General features: G+C 45.3%; 1 protein-coding gene across 1 annotated transcript in view; it reads right to left on the reverse strand.

Annotated features, from left to right (window-relative positions):
• Positions 1 to 23818, reverse strand: part of LAMA3 (laminin subunit alpha 3) — a 272254-nt gene that overhangs the window by 202874 nt on the left and 45562 nt on the right. The window contains exon 5 of the mRNA XM_063451472.1: positions 10756 to 10926. Coding sequence (XP_063307542.1) covers positions 10756 to 10926 — 171 coding nt within the window. The remainder of the gene's footprint in view (positions 1 to 10755; positions 10927 to 23818) is intronic.

Below are 23818 nucleotides of genomic sequence, written 5' to 3' on the forward strand. Positions count from 1 at the left end.
GACTACCGACCATGCGGCGGTCGGCCATCTTGGATTCGTCTATTTGGCAGCGGTGTTTGGTCGTCGAGTGCCTGGAACTAAAAACGGCTACTCGATGATGCGAACACCGCTGCACTTCCAAGCCATTCGGGAGCCCGGTTTTCGGTAGAATCGTTCACCTAGATATGTTCGACAGATTGAGGGGAACTTCTATGTGAAGCTATATTTGTGCGGCGTTCGGTCAATTCAGCTGGGATCAGAGCGGTATTCTCACGAAAGGTGCGCTCCGACCCCAGCTATCTACCGAACGTTCGGTCATCTCAAAGTACCGAATATTGTGGAAAATATGTATTTTAAAGTAAATTGTCAGTTCTGCTGCACGAGGGGATAATCCACTTAATCGTCATTTTAGTGGGAGTACCCTTCTCGTGCAGCAATGCCTGTTGGGAAAAGAACAATGCATGTTGGGAGAAATCCCCTGAATTATCTGTAAGGAAAACCCTTGCATGGGGAACTGCTTAAATATGCTAGCTTGTGAATAAACTGAGTTAGTTGACTCCCAAACTGTGTTTCGTCCGGTTATTGGGAGGATTTGGGGACTTGCCTTACTTTTCAGTGCTGACTGTGGATTTACTCGTGGAACCAGCGGAGATCGTGATCTTTAATACCTGCCCTCCGCTACAATTGGTGGCAAGCGACGGGATCCGACCTTACAGCCGAAAGAGCGCAATTCGTGCAAATTGTAACTGCCGAATGAGGAAAAGGGAATGGCAAGCAGAATCCAACGAAAGAACCGACTACCGAAGTGAATGGAGACGGATTATTCTAAATTAAAGAAACAGACACTAAAGGAACTACTGGAAGCCAGGGGTAAAGTAGCCAGCAGCAAACCTAAGGCTGTACTAATTGCCGAGCTGATGGAGGGAGACCAAGCCCGCAGCGCTACACCCCCAGCAGTCATGGAAGAAACTCTCTACGAGAGAGAAATGAGGACCAGGCTGGCATTTTTACCACAGCCGATATCAGTGGACATGTTGAACTTAGTAATGGCGAATGTGCAGGAGTACGTGATGGCACACAGCCCGCAGTATGCAGCATCTCGAGCAGGGACCACGACGGAGTCATCCCACAGTCAGGTAAAACCCAAAGTTCCTTATCAAGCATTTAAAGTATTCTGCGAGGAAAAGGAGGAAATCGATGGGTTTTTACAAGATTTTGAGAGACTGTGCGATTTACATGACTTGGCACGGCCCACGTGGGTCCCCCTGCTGGCAAGTAAACTAGCAGGGCGGGCAGCCGACGCATACCGCGCTGTACCCAGCGAGGACAGCAAAGACTATGAGAAAGTAAAGCGAGCGATACTAGAAAGGTATGCCATCACTCCAGAGGCATACCGGCGGAAATTTAGAGACCTGAAGAAACCAGAGAAAGACTCACATGCCGAGTGGGCACACAAGCTGGACCAAGCATCCAAAGGGTGGATACAAGCGAGCCAAGCCACGACCATGGAAGGATTGCGGCAGTTACTACTGCTGGAGCAATTCTTTGACGGGCTAGCTCCAATGACCCAAGAATGGGTACGAGACAGGAAACCTCTTACCCTAACCGAGGCGGCACAATTGGCCGACCAGCATTTTGACGCAAGGAGACACCAGATAACCCTCTCCAAGAGTTACCCGCGACCCACGGGGTCACCCAGCATTCCCGTTACCCCGGGTCCCACTACAACCCCTTTTCGCACAGCCCCAGGGAATGTACCACCTGCTTCCCGGTACAATGGGCGGGCCAATATCCAGTGCCACTCTTGCAAACAGTGGGGGCATATAGCCCGGGAATGCACCCAAAATCGGGGCAGACCCACCTGGAACCAAGCCCGACCAAATCCAGCACCAAGGGCTGCAGCCCACTATTATCAGCGGGAACCAGCGGCCCAAGAGATGTGGAGTGTTCAACCAGAGGAACCACTAGGGGTGTTACATGAGGTGATGTCGGTCAGAGCCACTGACAACAGGCAGCATCATCGCCAGCTGGTGACGCTGGAGGGGAAAGAGTTACAGGGGCTTCGCGATTCCGGAGCCACACTCACCTTGATTGCACCCCACCTAGTTTCCGGGACCGCTCACACTGGTGGATCAGTGGCCGTGAGGGTAGCAGGGGGAGCAGTGTACCGTTTGCCCACTGCTAAAGTACATTTGAATTGGGGTGTGGGGGAGGGGGTTGTGGAAGTAGGTCTCATGCAAAACCTACCTGCCGATGTGGTACTGGGGAATGACCTGGGCCAGATGACATCTGCTTTTGTCCCACAAGCTCCCTACCAAGAAGCACAGCCAGTCACCACCCGGCAACAAGCCCGCACCACGGCTCCACCTACACACTCTGAGGCTCAGGTAAGAGACCAAGACCCTCACCCGACACGTATGTCCTGGGATACCCCAGCTAAGTTTGAAGCCGAGGTAAAAGCCGATCCCACATTACAGGTGTATAGAGACAGGGTACGCACTGAACAAGCGGGGACAGAGGGGGAGCGGTATACGTGGGAAAAGGGGCTACTATACCGCACTGCAGAACGGGGAGTGGGGGGGTCAGCCACAGTGACCACCAAACAGTTAGTGGTTCCCCAGAAGTACCGTCCCGAGCTACTTAAGATTGCTCACGATATTCCCTCATCCGGACATCTAGGAATGACTCGTACCCGATATAGATTGACACATGCATTTTTCTGGCCAGGGATTTCTAAAGATGTGAGACAATACTGCACGTCCTGTGATATATGTCAGCGAGTAGGTAAACGAGGTGACCGCCACAAAGCGAAATTATGTCCCCTCCCGATTATTTCCGAACCGTTCAGTAGGGTGGCCGTTGACATAGTGGGGCCACTATCCAAACCCAGTCCCTCCGGTAAAAAGTACATCTTAACGGTAGTGGACTATGCCACCCGATACCCCGAGGCCGTAGCTATCTCGAATATGCATGCCGAGACAGTAGCCGAGGCATTGATGAAAATATTCTCCCGGGTGGTGTTTCCCCAAGAAATAATATCCGATAGGGGCACCCAATTCACCGCCGAGGTCACCCAGCAACTATGGAGAGTATGTGGCATTAAGCCCATAATAAATTCCGCCTACCATCCCCAGTCCAATGGCTTATGCGAGAGATTTAACGGTACGCTAAAACAAATGCTCCGTACGTTTGGAGAGGCACACCGAGACTGGGAGCGTTTTCTACCCCATTTACTTTTCGCTTATAGAGAGGTACCCCAAGAGTCCACAGGATTTTCCCCTTTTGAATTGCTGTTCGGGAGAAGGGTGCGGGGACCGCTAGATCTCATTAGAGAGCATTGGGAGGGAGAGAGTAGCCCAGATGGAACCCCTATTGTATCCTACGTACTGGAATTCCGGGACCGTCTGGAGGCGCTGACTCAGGAAGTACGCACCAACCTCTAGGCGGCCCAGCAACGCCAGCGCCGTTGGTACGATAAGGGAGCCAGAGACCGCAGCTTTCAGGTGGGGCAGAAGGTTTTGATTTTAAAACCTGTCCGCACAGACAAGCTGCAGGCCATCTGGCAAGGCCCATACCAGGTGATGGAACAGAAGTGTGACACCACCTACGTGATTGGCCCCTGCTCAGGGGTAGGGAAGAGACGCATGCTCCATGTGAACATGCTCAAACCCTACCATGAGAGGATGGAGGACGTGGCGGCGATATGCGCCTCAGCCTCGGAGGATCAGGAGAATTTACCCCTACCTGACCTGTTAGAACAGGAGGAGCAGATCGAGCCCTCCAAGGGGGTTCAGCTGGGGGAGCGGCTAAGCCCACAGGAGCGTGCCCAGGTACAAGAGCTGATCGTAGCTAAAGGGGCTACCTTCTCCAATTTGCCGGGGTACACCCCGCTAGCCACCCACCGAGTTGAAACCCCAGGACAGCTACCCATGCGGCAGACTCCGTACCGCGTTCCTGAAGCAGTCAGGACGCACATGGAAAAGGAAATAGCGGAAATGTTACAGCTAGGGGTGATCGAACATTCCGATAGCCCCTGGGCATCGCCGGTAGTGCTGGTACCCAAAAAGGACGGCACGACACGTTTCTGTGTCGACTACCGGAGGCTAAATGACAAAACGGTGTCTGATGCCTATCCGATGCCCCGGATAGACGAGCTGCTGGATAAGATGGCACGGGGTCAGTATCTCACTACTATAGATCTATGTAAGGGATACTGGCAGATTCCGCTAGCCGAGGATGCCATCCCTAAGTCGGCGTTTGTCACCCCGTTTGGCTTGTATCAATTTCGAGTCATGCCATTCGGGATGAAAAACGCTCCGGCGACGTTTCAGCGGATGGTAGATCGGCTACTGGATGGATTTCAGGAATACGCCTGTGCCTACTTAGACGATATAGCTATATTCAGTCAGACCTGGGCCGAGCATCTACAACACATAGGGGCCATACTAGATCACATTGGAGAGGCAGGGTTGACGCTGAAACCCAGTAAATGTCATATAGGGATGGCAGAGGTGCAGTACTTGGGCCACCGGGTGGGAAGCGGGCGACAGAAACCTGAACCAGCTAAAGTGGAAGCGGTAGCTAAATGGCCGACCCCTAGAACGAAAACCCAGGTGTTAGCATTTCTGGGTACCGCCGGGTACTATAGAAAGTTTGTACCCAATTATAGCGCCCTGGCCAAACCCCTGACTGACTTGACCCGTAAGAATCTTCCTCGGCTGGTTGTCTGGGCCCCAGAGTGTGAACAGGCATTCCAACAACTAAAAACTGCACTAATTAATGCTCCAGTACTTGCTGCTCCTGATCCAACTAAACGATTTCTTGTCCACACAGACGCTTCAATGTTTGGATTGGGGGCAGTGCTGAGCCAAGTTGGAACTGATGGCGGCGAACACCCCGTAGCATACTTGAGCCGAAAGCTATTACCACGAGAAGTAAGCTACGCCGCCATTGAGAAGGAGTGCCTGGCCGTGGTGTGGGCCCTTAAGAAATTACAGCCCTATTTGTATGGACAACCTTTCTCCCTACTCACAGATCACAACCCGTTGGTGTGGCTTAACCGTGTAGCAGGAGACAACGGCCGGCTGCTGCGCTGGAGTTTGGCGCTGCAGCCCTTTGACTTTACAATACACTATCGCCCAGGGAAGCAAAATGGTAACGCCGACGGGTTATCTAGACAAACTGAACTTGAAAAGTGATCTGTGAGTACTTTCCCGGACCTCCCCAAGCCGATCCGTTGGGATCAGACTGTGTATGCCGGCTTGATTCTGGGGGAGCATTGTGGCAAACCTAGCCACTGTTGAACTATAATATGGGAAGGTTGTCTGGAGGCTGTAATATGTGCCATGTATATTTTGCTGTGTATGTGTTATGTTATGTTGATTCGCATGCTGGCAGCCGTAAGCTACCAGCATACAGGTACTTCGTTCGGCGAACAGCGGCGATCTAAGCTGTTCGCCAAACGAATAAGGGCCCCCCTGGTAGATCACACACTTATGGTCGTGTGGCACTTGTTAACCGATTGCAACAATGTTGCAATCGGTAATTATAGACTATTCTGGGTGGCCGTCGTTCGACTACCGACCATGCAGCGGTCGGCCATCTTGGATTCGTCTATTTGGCAGCGGTGTTTGGTCGTCGAGTGCCTGGAACTAAAAACGGCTACTCGATGATGCGAACACCGCTGCACTTCCAAGCCATTCGGGAGCCCGGTTTTCGGTAGAATCGTTCACCTAGATATGTTCGACAGATTGAGGGGAACTTCTATGTGAAGCTATATTTGTGCGGCGTTCGGTCAATTCAGCTGGGATCAGAGCGGTATTCTCACGAAAGGTGCGCTCCGACCCCAGCTATCTACCGAACGTTCGGTCATCTCAAAGTACCAAATATTGTGGAAAATATGTATTTTAAAGTAAATTGTCAGTTCTGCTGCACGAGGGGATAATCCACTTAATCGTCCATTTTAGTGGGAGTATCCTTCTCGTGCAGCAATGCCTGTTGGGAAAAGAACAATGCATGTTGGGAGAAATCCCCTGAATTATCTGTAAGGAAACCCCTTGCATGGGGAACTGCTTAAATATGCCAGCTTGTGAATAAACTGAGTTAGTTGACTCCCAAACTGTGTTTCGTCCGGTTATTGGGAGGATTTGGGGACTTGCCTTACTTTTCAGCGCTGACTGTGGATTTACTCGTGGAACCAGCAGAGATCGTGATCTTTAATACCTGCCCTCCGCTACAAGCAGTTTTCACATATGATCAGGTGTAAAAATTATATTTTAGCCACGACATCTTTTATGACATGGCAACATTTATAACAATATTTAGTACAGTCAGAAGCATCCTGTGAGCTACACATGCTAAGTACATGGACGGGTGTCACATAGATAACATGACTGCACATTATGTGACAGTTCCCTGTACGGGTTCTACAGATTTCTCTTTTTCAACAATACAATACAAACAGATCTAGGCTGAAAATATGATAATTAAAGTCATTTAGTAGGGTGAGAACATTGTCCCCATAAATTGGAATGCTTGTAGTCATGAGAATAAACAGAGGAAATATGTGTATAAAGAAACCAGAGAAATTGCAACAGATTTGTAACTATAAATGTGAGGTGTGAATTAATGTGAAGGGGTGGATAAATATGAGAGGAACAATCACAGGATGCAGATGTAACGTGCCTTGTTCAATACCCCAGTGACGTGTAGTTGCATGAATCAAATTGAAATACATTTACCCACGGATACAGTTTGTAGTAATTGCTGAATTCGGAATTCCAAGGTTCCTATAATACTAATAACTACATGATTGGCAAGACTCACATTCTATGGAACCCACTGCTCATCAACCTTAAAGAGGCTCTATCACTAAGAATGAGTAGTTCAGAAAGATAAAATAGTTATGAAATACTTAGTTTGATTATGTTGAAATTTCACGGAAATTCCAGCCAAATCAAAAGATATACTAAGACATAGTAGGGACTACTTTGTCTTAGCATTTATCCTACACTTGACAAACTTGGCAAAAGATGGAGCTACCTTATGTCAAGCCTTGGGCGTCCCCCTGGATTTTTCAACTTGCCCCCCTTCCCCACAGGTACCCATGCAGGGTACTTTGTTTAATAAATACAATTTAAAAGCCTGCACTTACAAACAGTGTGCTCAGCTACACTCCTCAATAAGCAGCCGTGTCTTCACTCCCGTGCCTGGGCTGCATTAGAGAGAAGAGCTAGACTACTATCACTGCTCCCTCTTAACTACAGGGGCCACCAAACTGAGCTTTACCATTCCCAAGCCGCTCAGCTAGACTACACCAGAGAAGGTAAAGAGAGAATTGCTAGAACTGGGGTGGACCACTCAGGGGTGGGGGCCAGGGGGGAAGACATTAGGTCCCCCCTAATTAGTATTTTAGGGGCCACCACCCACCGCTCAGGGGTGGGGGCCAGGGGGGAGGACATTAGGTCCTCCCCCCTCATTCTAATTTAGGGCCCCCACCCACCGCTCAGGGGTGGGGGCCAGGGGGGAGGACATAAGGTCCCCCCCTAATTAGAATTTTAGGGGCCCCCACCCACCGCTCAGGGGTGGCGGCCAGGGGGGAGGACATTAGGTCCCCCCCAATTAGTATTTTAGGGCCCCCACCCACCGCAATAGGTCCCCCCCATTATTTTACTTTAGGGCCCCCATCCGCCGCTCAGGGGTGAGGGCCAGGGGGGGGGGGGGCAATAGCCCCCCCCCCTCTAGTTTAAAAGGTGGGGGCTCGGGAGGGGGGACCCAGTTTTTAATTGCATTTCTGGACTTTTATATTGTGTATTTTAAATAATAAAGATTCTTTTGGTCACTTTTTTGCTTGTGCCAATAATCTTTATATACACTTTACTGTTACCTGGCATGTTCTACTCCTGGACTCCAAGCAATCCTTGGTGGGGATTATTCCACCTACGCTATCATCAAGGAGCAGTCAGCCTGCTCCATCCTTGTGAGTACCATTTCATTTATTTATTTATTTTATTTCTACTTTTACACAGAGAACACTATTGGTTGTGTTTTTGATTTTTTCTTTGAGTGGCACTTACCCCTGAAGAAAAGAAAACTGCATTGTATCCCATAAGCGGGGATCTATACCGCTGTACGCCTTTCCACACTAGAGCTAGTTAGAGCTCTACCAAATGTGAGTGCTATACTATTCTTTTTTTACCCGTTATATTTTAGTGACTTATTACACTATTTTGGATATTTGTTTTATCTTTTCATATCATTGGACTAACCTGAGGAAGGACAACGAGGATACTGTTCCAAACTCATCATTATATAGATTATCCTATATAAAGAAGATCCACCCAGCTAAGACTTATTTATATTTTATTTGGACTTTCTCTTTTAATTTGGACTATTTTATTTTGACTTTTTATTTCTATTTGTTTGTTTGGCGCAGCTTTTATTTTTATTTTATAGCAGCCACTGACTGCCCACTGTTTAATAGACATGCCCCTACTGGCGGTATAGCGAGTAGGGACACAATTTACTAATACTAAGTAATTTTTACTTAGTATTAGTAAATTTGGCTGAAAGACCAATTTAGGTCTTTCAGCCTTTTGGTAGATAACTCCCTAATACCGTGGGAATTAGGGAGTTATCTACCAAGCGGCTGCAAGAGACGTTCCGAAGTCCCGAAGTGCTGAAGTTGCCGAAGTTCCGAAATGCCGAACTTCCGAAATGCCGAAAAGCCAAAGTTCCGAATTGCCTAGGTCCCGAAGTTCAGAAATTACCGAATTTCCGAAGTGTCGAAGTTGCGAATTGTCGAAGTTCCGAAGTTGACGAAGTTCCGAAGTGTCGAAGTGCCGAATAGCCGAAGTCCCAAATTGCCTAGGTACCGAATTTCGGAATGCCGAACCGAAACAAATTTTTTTCCCATGCACATGCCTAGCCTCTACCGTGGTCCGCTCTGCCACGCTACTTGGAGATCAGCAGGCACAGATGGAGAGGGGGGAAGACACATAGCGGGCAGGAAATAAGACACATGGAGAGGCTGGAATGTGAATGAGACATATGGAAGGGATTGGGGGGGGAATGAGACACATGAAGGGGCAGAAAGGTGAATGAGACACATAGAGGGGCTGGGGGAATGTGACACATGAAGGGGCTGGGGGGGAATGAGACACACGGAGGGGCTTGGAGGGGAATGAGACACATGGAGTGGCTGGGGGTCAGAAAGAGATGCGAGTTGTGAGTAAAGAGAGATGCACAATGGCTGGGGAAGGGGAAAAACAGAAATGCAAGGGGGCTGGGAGGCAAAAACACAGAGGGGCTGGGAAAGAGGATAATGCCACAGAGAGGGGCTGAGAAGCGGATAATGACACACGGAGGAGCTTAGAAGGGGATAATGAAACACAGGGGCTGGAGAAGTGGACAATAACACAGAGGGGCTAGTAAAAGGGATCAAGGGACATGTGCATGCTTCATAGTGGTGTGGCAGTAGCTTTGTGTGCAGTCTGGTGCTGTGCAAGTGAAATCTGGTACTTTGGGTGCAATCTGGTGCTATAAAGTGAAACGTGCTGTGGGTGCAATCTGGTGTTCTAGATGGTGTTGTGCATGCCACCTATTGCTGTGGCCAAATCTAACACCAAATGCAGATTCTACATTTTTATTTTTATAATTCAGTTATAGTGTCTTGGATTATGGGTATAGGACTAATGGGGTGCATTGAAAAGTGTTAACATTAAAACAGATTAGAATTTACAATACTTAACTCCTTAAGGACCAAACTTCTGGAATAAAAGGGAATAAAATGGAATCATGACATGTCACACATGTCATGTGTCCTTAAGGGGTTAAACTAGACAATGTCAACTTCTTCTAATATGATTTTGCATCAGGTTTTTAAAACCTTTGCATGCCTGTGCTTTATGTGATAATGACTATGCCCCTCCCCTTCATGACACTGACACTTGTACAAGGGAACATCGTTGATACCACCTATTTGCCAAAGACTATAAGATTAATAAAGGCAATTAATTTGATTCAAAACAGAACTTAACAGAAAGGGAAATGATAAGGGCAATCTTACATATTTTAAGGCAGGCACTCGATAAATTCAAGTTAAATCAGTTCTGAGGCACATGAATATGTGCCCTTCCCTAGTGAGATGTTAACAATTTAGTAAATACCCCTGCATTTCATCTGGCATCTGGCAACATAAATTAAATAAATAAATAACAATCAGAGTTTAGTAGATATACCCCAAATGAAAACATGCATGCATTTAATTATGCATTTTTCCATTGTTTGCAAAAACTTAAAATCTCTTGTCTATAGCCTTTTAAGCCCTCACCTTCCAGACTAACTGTGGCTGTCCAGTCACAAACTTCTCAATGCAGCTTAATGATAAATCTTTACAAGCCAGGTGATCTGAGCAATTGCCTACCTATTGAGTTTAGTGCCAATGAGATAGCCAAATCATGAAGTAACAAGACCAGTTGTCTTCTTGTAACCAGGTTCATTTATAAAAGTGACAAATTCTATCAAAATATACTGTTAGCGCAAATTGAAAAAAAAGAGGACACACTTCAAACCTAAAGCTTTTCAGCAAGCAAAAGGGGTCTGGAGTGTCTCATTAAGTTCAATGTCAAAGAGAACTAAAATATATCCAATGAGATCTATAATCATTATTCAAATGGTTATTGTCTAATAACTGATATGTTATGATAGCTATGTTCATCACTATTAATTTTACATGTTTAATGTAAAAAAAAAAAAGGCTTTTAGAATAATACTTACTCTGCGAGTCACAGTTGGGTCCCTTTGAGCTTTGGAAATAAGATGTCCAAGCAGAGTGTTTGTCCTAAGAAATCGCAGCCGTATGTTTGTTGCCTTTGTGAAATCTCGCAGTATGGGAGAGTCCATGAAGTGTTTTGCTCCTGGTCGACCATTCACCAAAGATACCACCACCTAATAAGAGAGAAGGATGATGAGTTTGCATTGTTCTACAGTAATATCTGCACTTTCATTAATAATAACAATATACATGTATCAGCTACAACATTAAAACCATCTGCCTAATATGGTGTATGTCATTCTCTTGCTGCCAAAACAGCTCTGATGTGTTGAGACATGGACTCCACAAGACTTCTGAGCGTGCATGGTATCTGACACTAAGTCATTAGTAGCAGATTCTTTAAATCCTGCAAGTTGCGTGGTGGTGCCTCTATTTTTGTTCCAGCAAATCCCACAGCTGCTCAATCAGCTATAGATCTGGGGAATTTAGAGGCCAAGGCAACACATTGAACTCTTTGTAATGTTTCTCAAACCATTTCTGAATTTCTTTTGCAGTGTGGCATGGAGCATTTTCTTGCTGAAAGAGGTCATTGCTATCAGGGAACACCATTGCCATGATGGGTTGTACGTGGTCTGCAACACTCTCTAGGTAGGAGGTATGTGTCACAGTAATGTCCACATGAATGCCAGGACCCAAGCTTTCTAAACAGAACATTACTGCCTCCGCCGGCCTGTCTTCTTCTAGTGCATCCTGTTGCTATCTCTTCCCCAGGTAAGCAATGCACAAACGGCCATCCACCTAATTTAAATTTAAAAAACGTGATTCATCAGACCGGGCATGCTTTCTCCATTTTTTAAAATCAATGGGCCTATTCCATGGGCATGGGCCTGGAGCTATTCCATGGGCATCAGCCCCTATGTTAATCCGCCCCTGCGTTTGGTACATTTTTGAAGATTTTCTATTACTTTCTGATTGATGATGCCAAACCTGAACAAATAGTCTAAGTTAAACTTCATATGCCAGGTAAAAGCAGGTGAATTGGTTTTACATATGTCCCTGGTACATTTGGAGGTAAATAGATTAATCCTATACTTTGTATGGAATTCTCACATGAATTTACAGATATTCAGTATTTACAGATGAAAATGAAGGAAAGTTAGGAAAAAGGACAAATGAGTCATTTGTTACATGTGAGTTTACAGAGGAAGAGGTTCTATTTCAACTGTCAAAAGTAAAGATAAATAAGTAAATGGGACCTGGTGGAATACACCCAAAATTATTAAAAGAGCTTAGTTGTGTACAAAACCATTAATAGATTTATTTAACCAATCATTGTTAACAGGAGTAGTCCCAGACGATTGGAACATTCACAAGAAAGGTAGTCGGGCAACTGATTGGTCTTCCCAAAAGCCGTATTGCCCCGCTACAGTCTGTAATGAATGCTGCAGCTAGACTGATTTTCCTATCCAGTCGGTCCTCTCACACCTCGCCCCTCTGCCAGTCCTTACATTGGCTCCTTGTATCCTATAGCAGTCAATTCAAAGTGCTAACTCATACATTTAAAGCACTGAACAATTCTAGCCCCTCTTATATCTCTTCACTGATCCATAGGTATGCCCCTCCTCGTACCCTCCGCTCTGCCCGTGACCACCTCCTGACCGTTGCTCGCACCCGTATGGCCAACTCACGCTTGCAGGACCTCTCGCAGGCGGCTCCTCTCCTATGGAATAGCTTGCCTACTGCCATCAGACTCTCCCCTAGTCTTCAATCATTTAAGAAGGGCCTTAAAACCCATCTCTTCAGGAAAGCTTATGGCCTCCCAGAGTAATCTCTACCTTACATACCTGTCTCTTGCTCTCCTATAGGACAGTGCTTTGCTCTCTCCTCCAGCTCTGCTTCACTCCCACCCTATTTTTATATTTCCTGTCCTAACGTTTCTAATACCCCACCTCCTATAGTCTGTAAGCCCTTTTGAGCAGGCTCCTCCTCAACCTAAAATTCCTGTAAGTTTTCTTGTAATTGTCCTATTTATTGTTACATCCCTCTCTCAAAATATTGTAAAGCGCTACGGAATCTGTTGGCGCTATATAAATGGCAATAATAATAATAATAACTATAGGCCAGTAAGACTTACAATGTTAAAGGATAGGATTGTTGAACATCTAAAATCACATGGTTTTCAAGATCAGAGACAACATGGGTTTACTTCAGAGATCATGCCAAACTGATCTTATTGATTTGTTTGATTGGGTAACTAAAATAATAGATCAGGGTGGTGCAGTAGACATTGCTTACCTAGATTTCAGTAAGGCTTTTGATACTGTGGACATAGAAGGCTTATCAATAAACTGCAATCTTTAACCCCTTAAGGACAGAGCTTCAGAAGCTTGTCTTTCACTTAATGACAACGGCATTTTTTGCATTTTTTGCTGTTTGTGTTCAATTGCAATTTACATTTTACTAATTTATTGCACCGACGCATATTATATACCGTTTGTTAAAGGACAGAAAGGGCTTTAATTTGATGTAACATATATCTACATAAATGCTTATTTATTATTAAAAAAATACAGAAAAATGCAAAAATAAATGAAATGAAATATTTTGATTTTTTTTTACAGTTTTTGCAATAATAATGTGTGCACAATTAGTGCAGGTTAAGGAAAGTAATTAAAAATAAATTCATTTAGTTGTTCTGATTTACAGAATATATAATGTGTCTGGGATTTTAAATTTTTATTTGGTAGTTAAAGGTCACAAAGCACAAGGAGTAAAATAAATATATGTTTGTCTTGTAAGCTTAATAGCCATAAAATAAAACAAAATTGCCACACAAAAGTATATATTTATATAAAGTAGACACCACAGGCTATTTACCTAAGATTGTTTTGACACTTTCTACGTAGCCATTTCACCGCCAACCTCTGCTAAATATTGGAGTAAAATTGTGTTTTTTGGGGGTTTTGGCACACAAACTTATAACAAAGAACTTCTGATGTGTATTTTGTAAAGTTGGTGTGTGCTATTCCTGTACAAAGTTTTATTTTGTGTTCAGTTACATCTGCTGAGTAAAATGACACCCCCATTGTATGTCTTTGGCACTACCGTATATACTCGAGTATAAGCCGACCCGAATATAAGCCGAGGCCCCTAATTTTACCCCCCAAAAATGGGAAAACTTATTGACTCGAGTATAAGACTAGGGTGAGAAATGCAGCAGCTACTGGTAAATTTCTAAATAAAATTAGATCCTAAAAAAATATATTAATTGAATATTTATTTACAGTGTGTGTATAATGAATGCAGTGTGAGTGTATGAATGCAGTGTGAGTGTATGAATGCAGTGTGAGTGTATGAATGCAGCGTGTGTGTATGAGTGCAGAGTGTGTGTATGAGTGCAGCGTGTGTGTATGAGTGCAGCGTGTGTGTATGAGTGCAGCGTGTGTGTATGAGTGCAGCGTGTGTGTATGAATGCAGCGTGTGTGTATGAATGCAGCGTGTGTGTATGAATGCAGCGTGTGTGTATGAATGCAGCGTGAGTGTATGAGTGCAGCGTGAGTGTATGAGTGCAGCGTGTGTGTGTATGAGTGCAGCGTGTGTGTGTGTATGAGTGCAGCGTGTGTGTGTGTATGAGTGCAGCGTGTGTGTGTATGAATGCAGTGTGTGTATGAATGCAGTGTGTGTGTATGAGTGGTGTGTGTGTGTTGCAGAGCCTTGGTGGGGGGTGGGCAATTTTTTTTTTATTATTTTAATTTTTTTTTATTATTATTTTATTTATTTATTTTTTATTTAATTTAATTATTATTTATTTTTTTATTATTATTTAATTTTTTTTTTTTTATTATTACTATCTTTTTTTTTTCGTCCCCCCTCCCTGCTTGATACATAGCAGGGAGGGGGGCTCTCCTTCCCTGCTGGTCCAGCATTGGTAGTTCAGTGGGGGGGAGGAAGGGGGCTGTCAGAGCTGTTACTTACCTCTCCTGCAGCTCCTGTCAGCTCTCTCCTCCTCCGCGCCGTCTGTTCAGCTCCCTCTGTCAGCTCCCAGTGTAAGTCTCGCGAGAGCCGCGGCTCTCGCGAGATTTACACTGGGAGCTGACCGAGGTGCTGAACGGACGGCGCGGAGGAGGAGGGAGCTGACAGGAGCTGCAGGAGAGGTAAGTAAGAGCTCTGACAGCCCCCCTCTCCCCCAGTCTGTATTATGGCAATGCAAATTGCCATAATACAGACTATTGACTCGAGTATAAGCCGAGTTGGGGGTTTTTAGCACAGAAAATGTGCTAAAAAACTCGGCTTATACTCGAGTATATACGGTATTTTGTGAAGCTACAGTGCCATATAGGAAACCTGTCCTTTTCAGTATTCACAGTAGAATTTTGAGAAACGGATTTAATGAGCCTATGCTTCCATTTGGGGTATTATAGTCAGGGCCGGATTAACATAGGGGCTGATGGAGCTGCAGCTCCAGGCCCAGGCCCATGGAATAGGCCCATTTAAAAAAAAAAAAAAAATTTTTTTTTTTTTTTTTTTTTTACACACACACTACTCTTAGGTTTGCCACCTGACTGGTATTTTACTGGCACAGCCGGTATTTGAGGTTGCCTGGCTGTGCCGGTATTGCAGTAATACCAGCAATACAAATGCATGTATTTTTCTCAGAGTAAATGAGAAAATAAATAGATTACTCTGCAATACCAGCACCGGCCAGTAGGGGTCACTGTGTGTGGAGAGAGGCTGGGATAGGAAGTTACAGCATATCCCTGCCTCTCTCTACTACTCATTGATCCGTGGGGGAGCAGCAACACAGCACAGAGTCCAGACAGCAGCTCTACAGCTCAGGTAAGTGAGGGATGGGGGGAAAGGCAGCAGGGACACATGGGGACACTGAGACACTAGGGGACATGTGGGGACACTGAGACACTAGGGGACACGGGGACACACACTAGGGGACACAGACACTGGCAGACCTGGGAACACTGAGACACTTGGGGACACTGGAAAACATGGGGACACTGACACACTAGGGGACATATGGGGACACTAGGGGACACATGGTGACACAGACACCAGAGGACACTGAGACACTAGGACACAGACACTGGGAGACCTGGGAACACAGACACTTGGGGACATTGGAAAACATGGGGACACTGAGACACTAGGGGACACTGGGACACATGGGGATGCTGAGACACATGGGGATGCTGAGACACATGGGGATGCTGAGACACATGGGGATGCTGTAAGACATAGGGACATTGGGAGACATTGGGACACGGAGACACTATGTCCCCATGTCTCCCAGTGTCCCCATGTCCTCCAGCCAGTGTCCCTAGTGTGTGTCCTCAAGTCTCCCAGTGTCTGTGTCCCATGTCTCTCAGTGTACCTAGTGACCCCATATGTCCCAGTGTCCTCATGTCTATGTCCACAACTGTCCCCAAGTGTCTGTCACCGAGCCAGTGTCCCCTAGTCTCCCAGTATGTGTTCCCATGTCTCTGTGTCCCTAGTGTCTTAGTGTCCCCAAATGTCTCAGTGTCCCCATGTCTCCCAGTGTCTGTGTTCCTAGTGTCTCAGTGTGCCTAGTGTCCCCATGTCTCCCAAAGTCCCTATATGTCCCAGTGTCCCCATGTCTATGTCCCAACTGTCCCCATGTCTCCCAGTGTCCCCAAGTGCCTGTCTCCAAGCCAGTGTCCCCAGTGTTCCCTAGTCTCCCAGTGTCCCCTAGTCTCCCAGTGTCTGTGTTCCCATGTCTCTGTGTCCCTAGTGTCTTAGTGTCCCCGAATGTTTCAGTGTCCCCATGTCTCCCAGTGTCTGTGTTCCTAGTGTCTCAGTGTGCCTAGTGTCCCCATGTCTCCCAGTGTCCCTATATGTCCCAGTGTCCCCATGTCTATGTCCCAACTGTCCCCATGTCTTCCAGTGTCCCCAAGTGTCTGTCTTCCAGCCAGTGTCCCCTAGTCTCCCAGTGTCTCCTAGTCTCCCAGTGTCTGTGTTTCCATATCTCTGCGTGCCTAGTGTCTTAGTGTCCCCAAATGTTTCAGTGTCCCCATGTCTACCAATGTCTGTGTCCCAAGTGTCTGTGTCCCCATTTCTCCCAGTTTCTCTAAATGTCTCCGTGTCCCCCTGTCTCCCAGTGTCCCCGGGTCTCACTGTGTCCCCAGTATCCTAGTGACATGGGGACACACTGAGACATTAGGAGAAATGGGGACACAGATACTGGGAAACTAGGGGACTGGGCGACATGGGGACACTGACACTGTGATACATAGGGACACTGAGACACTGGGTGATTTGCGAGACTGAGAGACAGGGAGACACTGGGAGCAATCCATCTATACAGCAGAATAAAACTGTGAGTAGTTTTACAGAATTTTCTCTGATGTCACTCCTTGTGATTTACATCATGTGATGTCACGCTTAACTATACTAATTAATTGTACAAATGATTAAGGCTGGTATATTTTTCCAAGAAAGGTGGCAACCTTAACTACTCTTCACATACTCTTGCTTAAAGGAGCACTATAGGGTCAGGAACACAATCATGTATTTCTGACCCTATTATGTTAAAACCACCACCCTGGCCTCTTCTTGCCTCCCTAAATATAATAAAATATTACTTGTATTCAAGTCTGCAGCTGCTGGCTCTGTCTGTGAACAGACTGTCTGCTGACATCATCAGAAATGGTGGGCTGAGCAAATTACAATACTTCCCCAATAGGATTGGCTGAGGCTGTCAACTAGGCAGATCAGGGGCAGAGCTAGCACAAGTCCAACATAGCCCTGGCCAATCAGCATCTCCTCATAAAGATAAATTGAATCAATGCATCTCTATGAGGAAAGTTCAGTGTCTGCATGCAGAGGGTGGACACACTGAATGGCAGTGCTGCACACTAGGCAGTACTGCCCCAGGAAGCACCTCTAGCAGTCATCTAAGGAGCGGCCAGTGGAGTTATTTTCTCTGAAAAGACAGTGTTTACTGCAAAAAGCTTGAATGGAATGATTCTACTTACCAGAACAAATACAATAAGCTGTAGTTGTTCTGGTGACTATAGTGTCCCTTTATGTTTGGAAGCTTGAGAGGGATGTATGGGAACAAAACTTGTGTGGACTGGCTGACAATAAAATTAGTTTAGGTAATGCAGACGTTGGTCTCTCTAACACTGTGGCATGTCCCCTTTATTCTACATTCACCTTTTCTCTGTCTCAGACTATATACCAGGAACTTCTGCCTGCTAGTAAGAAGGTAAGCAGACTAGTGGACCAGCGAGTGCTAGGGTACAGTCCTTAGAAAGCATGGAGTGAGCGCATGATTAGACACATTTATGTCAAGCTCATGGTGCTGCCTGCATAGTATGCCCTTAGTTGGACAGTCTGCAGGATTGGCGGGCAGCCTGACATGCATTCATGCCAGGCTGACCTTCCAATTCTTTGGACAAACATGCCCCCTTTCTCGGCATGTTTACCCCTTTTGGCAGGTCTGGTCACGTGATTCGCGCCAGTGGCACACCCTTTTACCACGCCCATTGATTTCCTGCTTCACTGGACACTGCTGTTAGGGGGTATGGATTTACTTATAAGATGAACGCATAAACTAGAGGGAGATTAGCATAGAGTATGTGTTTTCTTTTAGCTGCATCCTTTGAGTTTCCTTCCAGCACCATCTCCATCAGATACATGATGCTTGGGAGGTATGACTGTTTTAGTGTTTTTGGTCGATAAGATTCCGTAATTAGGCCCATCATAATTGTTAGCTCCAGGCCCACTGGGCTCTTAATCCGGCCCTGATTATAGTAGTTTGACTGTTCAAAAAAAAACCACAATGGCCTACCATTTGTAAAAGTAGACACTCCAGGGTATCTCATAAGGTGCATATTGTGCCTTAACATGCCCCCATTGTTTCACCAATATATGCCAAAGTATGTGGTAAAAAATGATTTTGTGCATTTTTTACATACTGATTGCATTTTTGCTGGGCATTTAATATATTTCATATGTGCCACTAAATTCAAACCCCCAAATTATGCTCAGCTAAGTCTTCTGAGTAAAAGGACACCCCCATTGTATGTCTTTGGCACTATTTCGTGAAGCTACAGTGCCATACAGGAGACCTGTCCTTTTCAGTATTCACAGTAGAATTTTGAGAGACGGATTTAATGAGCCTATGCTTCCATTTGGGGTATTATAACAGTTTGACTGTTCAAAAAACCCCCACAAAGGCCTACCATTTGTAAAAGTAGACACTCCAGGGTATCTCATATGGTGCATATTGTGCCTTAACATGCCCCCATTTTTTCACCAATATATGCCAAAGTATGTGGTAAAAAATAATTTTGGGAATTTTTTTACATACGGATTGCATTTTTGCTGGGCATTTTGTATATTTCGTATGTGCCACTAACTTCAAAACCCGCAAATTATGCTCAGCTAAGTCTTCTGAGTAAAAATACATCCCCAATGAATGTCTTTGGCACTATTTTGTGAAGCTACAGTGCCATATAGGAGACCAAGCCATATCAGTTTTTACCGAACTTTGAATTTTGACGCTGGGCCTATGTGCAATTTCCAAGCATCTTCGCAGATTTTAAATTCAAACTACCCCACAAAGGCCTACCATTTCTTAAAGTAGACACCCCAGGGTATTTCAAAAGGCATATTTTGAACCTTAGCGTGGGATCATTTTTCCGCTAGCTTGTACCAAGTATAGTGGTAATAAGCGTTTTTTCTGCCTTTTTGACACACAAAGTGAGTATATTTTGCAAACCTTATGTGTACTACCACTGTATAATACTTCATATGTTGCTCAGCTATGTCTGCTGAGTACAAAAATACCCCTGTATGTACCTTTGCCAGGTATATGTGGACATCGGAGGGACACATTTGGGACACAGCCATTTCATTTTTTTTCAAACTTTAAATTTTTACGCTGTGCCCATGTCCCATTTTAGAGTATTTTACCAGGCTATATAATCCAAATACCCCATAAAGCCATACCATTTCTTAAAGAAGACATCCCAGGGTATTTCAAAAGGCATATTTTGAACCTTAGCGTGGGATAATTTTTCCGCTAGCTTGTACCAGCTGTAGTGGTAATAAGCGTTTTTTCTGCCTTTTTGACACACAAAGTGAGTTTGCACAGTATATTTTGCAAACCTTATGTTTGCTACCACTGTATAATACTTCATATGTTGCTCAGCTATGTGGTCTGAGTACAGCAATACCCCCGTATGTACCTTTGCCAGGTATATGTGGATGTTGAAGGGGCACATTTGAGACACAGATATTCAGTTTTTTCTAACTTTGAAGTTTTACGCTGTGTCCATGTTCCAATTTGGAGTAGTTTAGATGGTTGGTTATTGAAACTTCTCACAAACACATACTATTTATTGAAGAATACACCCTGGGGTAATTCAAAAGGCATATTTTGAACCTTGGCGTGTGATCATTTTTTCTCTAGTTTGTTCCAGGTGTAGTGGTAATGAGCGTTTTAAATGTATTTTTTTACTTTTTAGAACTTTTTTTACTTTTTTTTTTTTTTAATTCTTTATTTTTGTAGTGCATGGAAGTATAACAAGCGGGCTCGTCATGCCCCAACAGCATTGACAAGTATATAGACAGACATACGGTAACAATTGGTCAGCATGAGGAAATATCAGCACAAAAATTTTTTTTTTTTCATAAACATCAGGAGCATTTCAATCTAAGCGGTTTGTGTCTACTACGTTTGGTGGTAGAGGCTTGTCTATAGTTGCTGAGTGGAAGATTGTGATCTACGTGAAAAAGGGTGCTTACTACGGGCGGGGTAGTTTAGGAAGTGCGAGAAACCTCGTTTCGTTAGATGACTTTTGCGAAATATTCTAGTAAAAGGGGTATCAAGATAATAGGAGAGTAAATGAATTAAACAGGCTTATGTCATAGCAAGTTTAAGGAAACAATAAACTATGGTGATCGATAGGGCAGGATGATATATCTACAATATGTGAGCATAATGTGACATGGGTGTCGGTAGCCTGGACCCAATGCAGCTCCGTTGGGAGGTAGTAGTTAAGCCTAATACAGTCCCAACATTAGTGTAAACATGTAATAACAATTATATAGACAGGTTCGTACCATTGGTCAGCACGTGAAGAGCGCAAACAGGAACATACGATTTTGTGGTGGTCCGTTGACACATGCAGTTGGGTATGGTTAGAGGTATGGAGTGCGCAGGACCTTTCACTATACATGCAGCATACCTTTCTGGATTGTGTCGAGGGGCATAGGTGTGAGTATGATGATGGTGTCAACCCGGTGTGATATGGGGGCATGAGCCTTGTTCGTAAGCCATGGGTAGTGCTCTCATGTGAGTTAAGTGTTGATAGGTTGTGTGGCTTGTATGGTATTGTGTTTGGTAGTGTGTGCTACATCGGCTGTAGCATAAATGAGGTTGACTGGCCCTCTGGCTCTGCATGGCTAGTTTCCGCGGTGCAGTCTGGAAAGGGTGTTAGTACTGTGGATGCTGAGAGGGTGAGACCTGGTGGTGTGGTAGCGTGCCTTACAGTGCCCCGTTATGTGTGGTGTGGGGAGTCTCGTTGGGGGTGATCTGAACTTGGTAGGCAACATCAACATTAAAAGGAAAACGAAAAAAGAAAAAGAAGACACAACAGAGTCTATTTACGTAAAGTCCAGGGAGATTCTAGAACGGCAACCGGAATCACTGCTCCGGCGGAGAGGTAAGTTCAGGCCCGTCTCAGCGGGCTATCTGGTGTCGCTCAGGTAGTGACAGCTGCCTGTTCGTCTTGTCTCGTACCCCGCGGAATAAAGGGTCGAGTTGTTGCCGGGTTCCAGGCGTGAGGCAGGGTTGCCGCTGTGTTCGGTCGCACTGTGTCCAGGGCATTCGTCGGTAGTCCCAGTGTGGGTAGCAAGTCGGCTGCCTCCTTGAGATCGCTGACAGAGAGTGTGACGGTGCCGTGCATTATTTCCAGCGTGCGTTGCAGTCGCCATCGGTAGCTGAGGCCGTTTGTTCGGAGTAACGCCGTGAAAGGCTTAAGTGACCTTCTCCACGCCATTGTGCTCCCAGACAGGTCAGTATAAAACGTCAGTTGCATACCTTCGAAGGGGTACGGTGAGTTGTTGCGGACCGCGTTCAGGAGGGCAGTTTTGTCCTGGTTACTGTGGAACTTTATCAAGACATCCCTCGGGGCTGACTGTGGTGCCGTCGCTGGTTTTCGGAGTCGGAAAGGCTCTTCCACTCCCACCTGTTTTGCCTGCTTATGGGGTAGTAGACCTGTGAGGAGTCGACGTAGGAGGTGCGGCAGCTCCCTCTCCGGGATCTCCTCCGAGATGCCCCTTAGCTTGAGGTTCAGTGTGCGCCTCCGGTCCTCTAACTCAGCAAGCTTTTTGTCCATTCTGCTTTGTTGGGATTGTAGGTCCTGTATAGCTGTGTGGAGGCGGGTAGTATGTTGGGCCTGGGTCTGGGCGTTATTCTCTATGGCGCCCATGCGGGTCGTGAGGCCTTGTATGTCCCCTCGGAGCTGGGCCATGTCGGCCTGGATCGTGTGTTGGAGCTCCGCTAATAGGCCCTTCATGATTGCGGTCGTCACCGGTGCCGAGTCTATATGAGAGGGCACGGGTTTGCCGGTTTTCTGTCCAGGCATCTGACCTCCAGGCGTTCCCAGTAGGAAGTCTTCGGAGAGCTCAGAGTCGTCAGATAGGTCGGCCATATTGGGTTCTGTTTCTCTCCGGGCCTGGCGCCATAAGTCGCCGATGTTCATGCCCATGTTCGGTTTGTCGGCCCTAGGCTTCTTGGTCTTTCTCCCCATTTCGTGAGGGAGCGTTGTGGGCTGAATTTGCTTGGTTTTGGGGTGTGAAAAACCCTTTAAATCGCTGTTTATCGCTTTCGCTGGCCTGGAGCTCAGTGAACATGCGGCCATTCAGCTCCGTCGCTTGGCTCCGCCCTTCAGAACTTTTTTTACTTTTTAAAAAAAATTTTAAACTTTTGTTTTGCTTATTAATTTTTTTAAAGTTTCCTTAACTTTCTTAAAACTTTTTTTTTACAGATTTAACATTTTTCTAAGCTTTTTTTTTTACCGTTAACCCCTAACTAGCAGTAAGCAGCACTAACAGTAAATTCCCTATTTTCCCATAACTCCCACCCACCCCAGCTAGCAAAATATTTAATTATACAATATTTAAATTAGTTAATTAAATAATTTGAACCCCTGAGGGTTAAAAAATAAATAAAAGTTAATCGTCAGGGGTTAAAAAAAAATTAGATCGCAGTATAATACTGTGATCTGTATTTTGATCACTGTAGGCAGTGATCGACTGGCAGGGAAGGGGTTAATTTTTATTTGGACTGGGTAAAGGGTTTTTTTGTTTTTTTTACTTAACCCCTTAAGGACACATGACATGTGTGACATGTCATGATTCCCTTTTATTCCAGAAGTTTGGTCCTTAAGGGGTTAAACGTTATTAAAACTTTTTTTTTTTTTTATTCTTTATTTTATTGGTGCATGTGATTAACAGACATATTTGCTATGCCACAACAGCAGGAGCAAACTGATCGATATACGTACATAGCAAGACATCCTTATGGCATTGGTATCGTTGCACATTTTTGATTAGAGTAAGTAGTTAGGAGAGACAAATCAGTTAAGTAGTTATGAGTGAAACTGGGCTTATTTGCCATGACAGTACCTATTGGCACTGCCACTTTGCTATCTGCACCAAACAAGGATTAAGTGGACATATACATTTACAGCCCTGTGCATGAAACAAACACATAGAATTACCATCTGAGCCTGCTGGGACCAATGTTATAAGAGGTGTGTTTTGCAAGGCAGAAAGGAGCTTAGCTAGGACAACAAGCAAAAAGGAAAGGAAAACTTAAGAGTGATTCTTGCAAGGTGGAATAAAGTTGTACCATATAGGTACTGGATCAGTCCTTTGGATGAGATTTTATAAAGTCCTGAATGCTAAAGATTATGGCAGAGTTCTTAGAGTCATTGCATATGGTGAGCTGCATCACAATCATGTAACACATTCAAATTAGACTATGCATTAGAGGACCTACGTGGGTTTGTTCAATCGATA

This window comes from Pelobates fuscus, chromosome 4 (genome assembly GCF_036172605.1).
Source record: "Pelobates fuscus isolate aPelFus1 chromosome 4, aPelFus1.pri, whole genome shotgun sequence".
Lineage (NCBI taxonomy): Eukaryota > Metazoa > Chordata > Amphibia > Anura > Pelobatidae > Pelobates > Pelobates fuscus.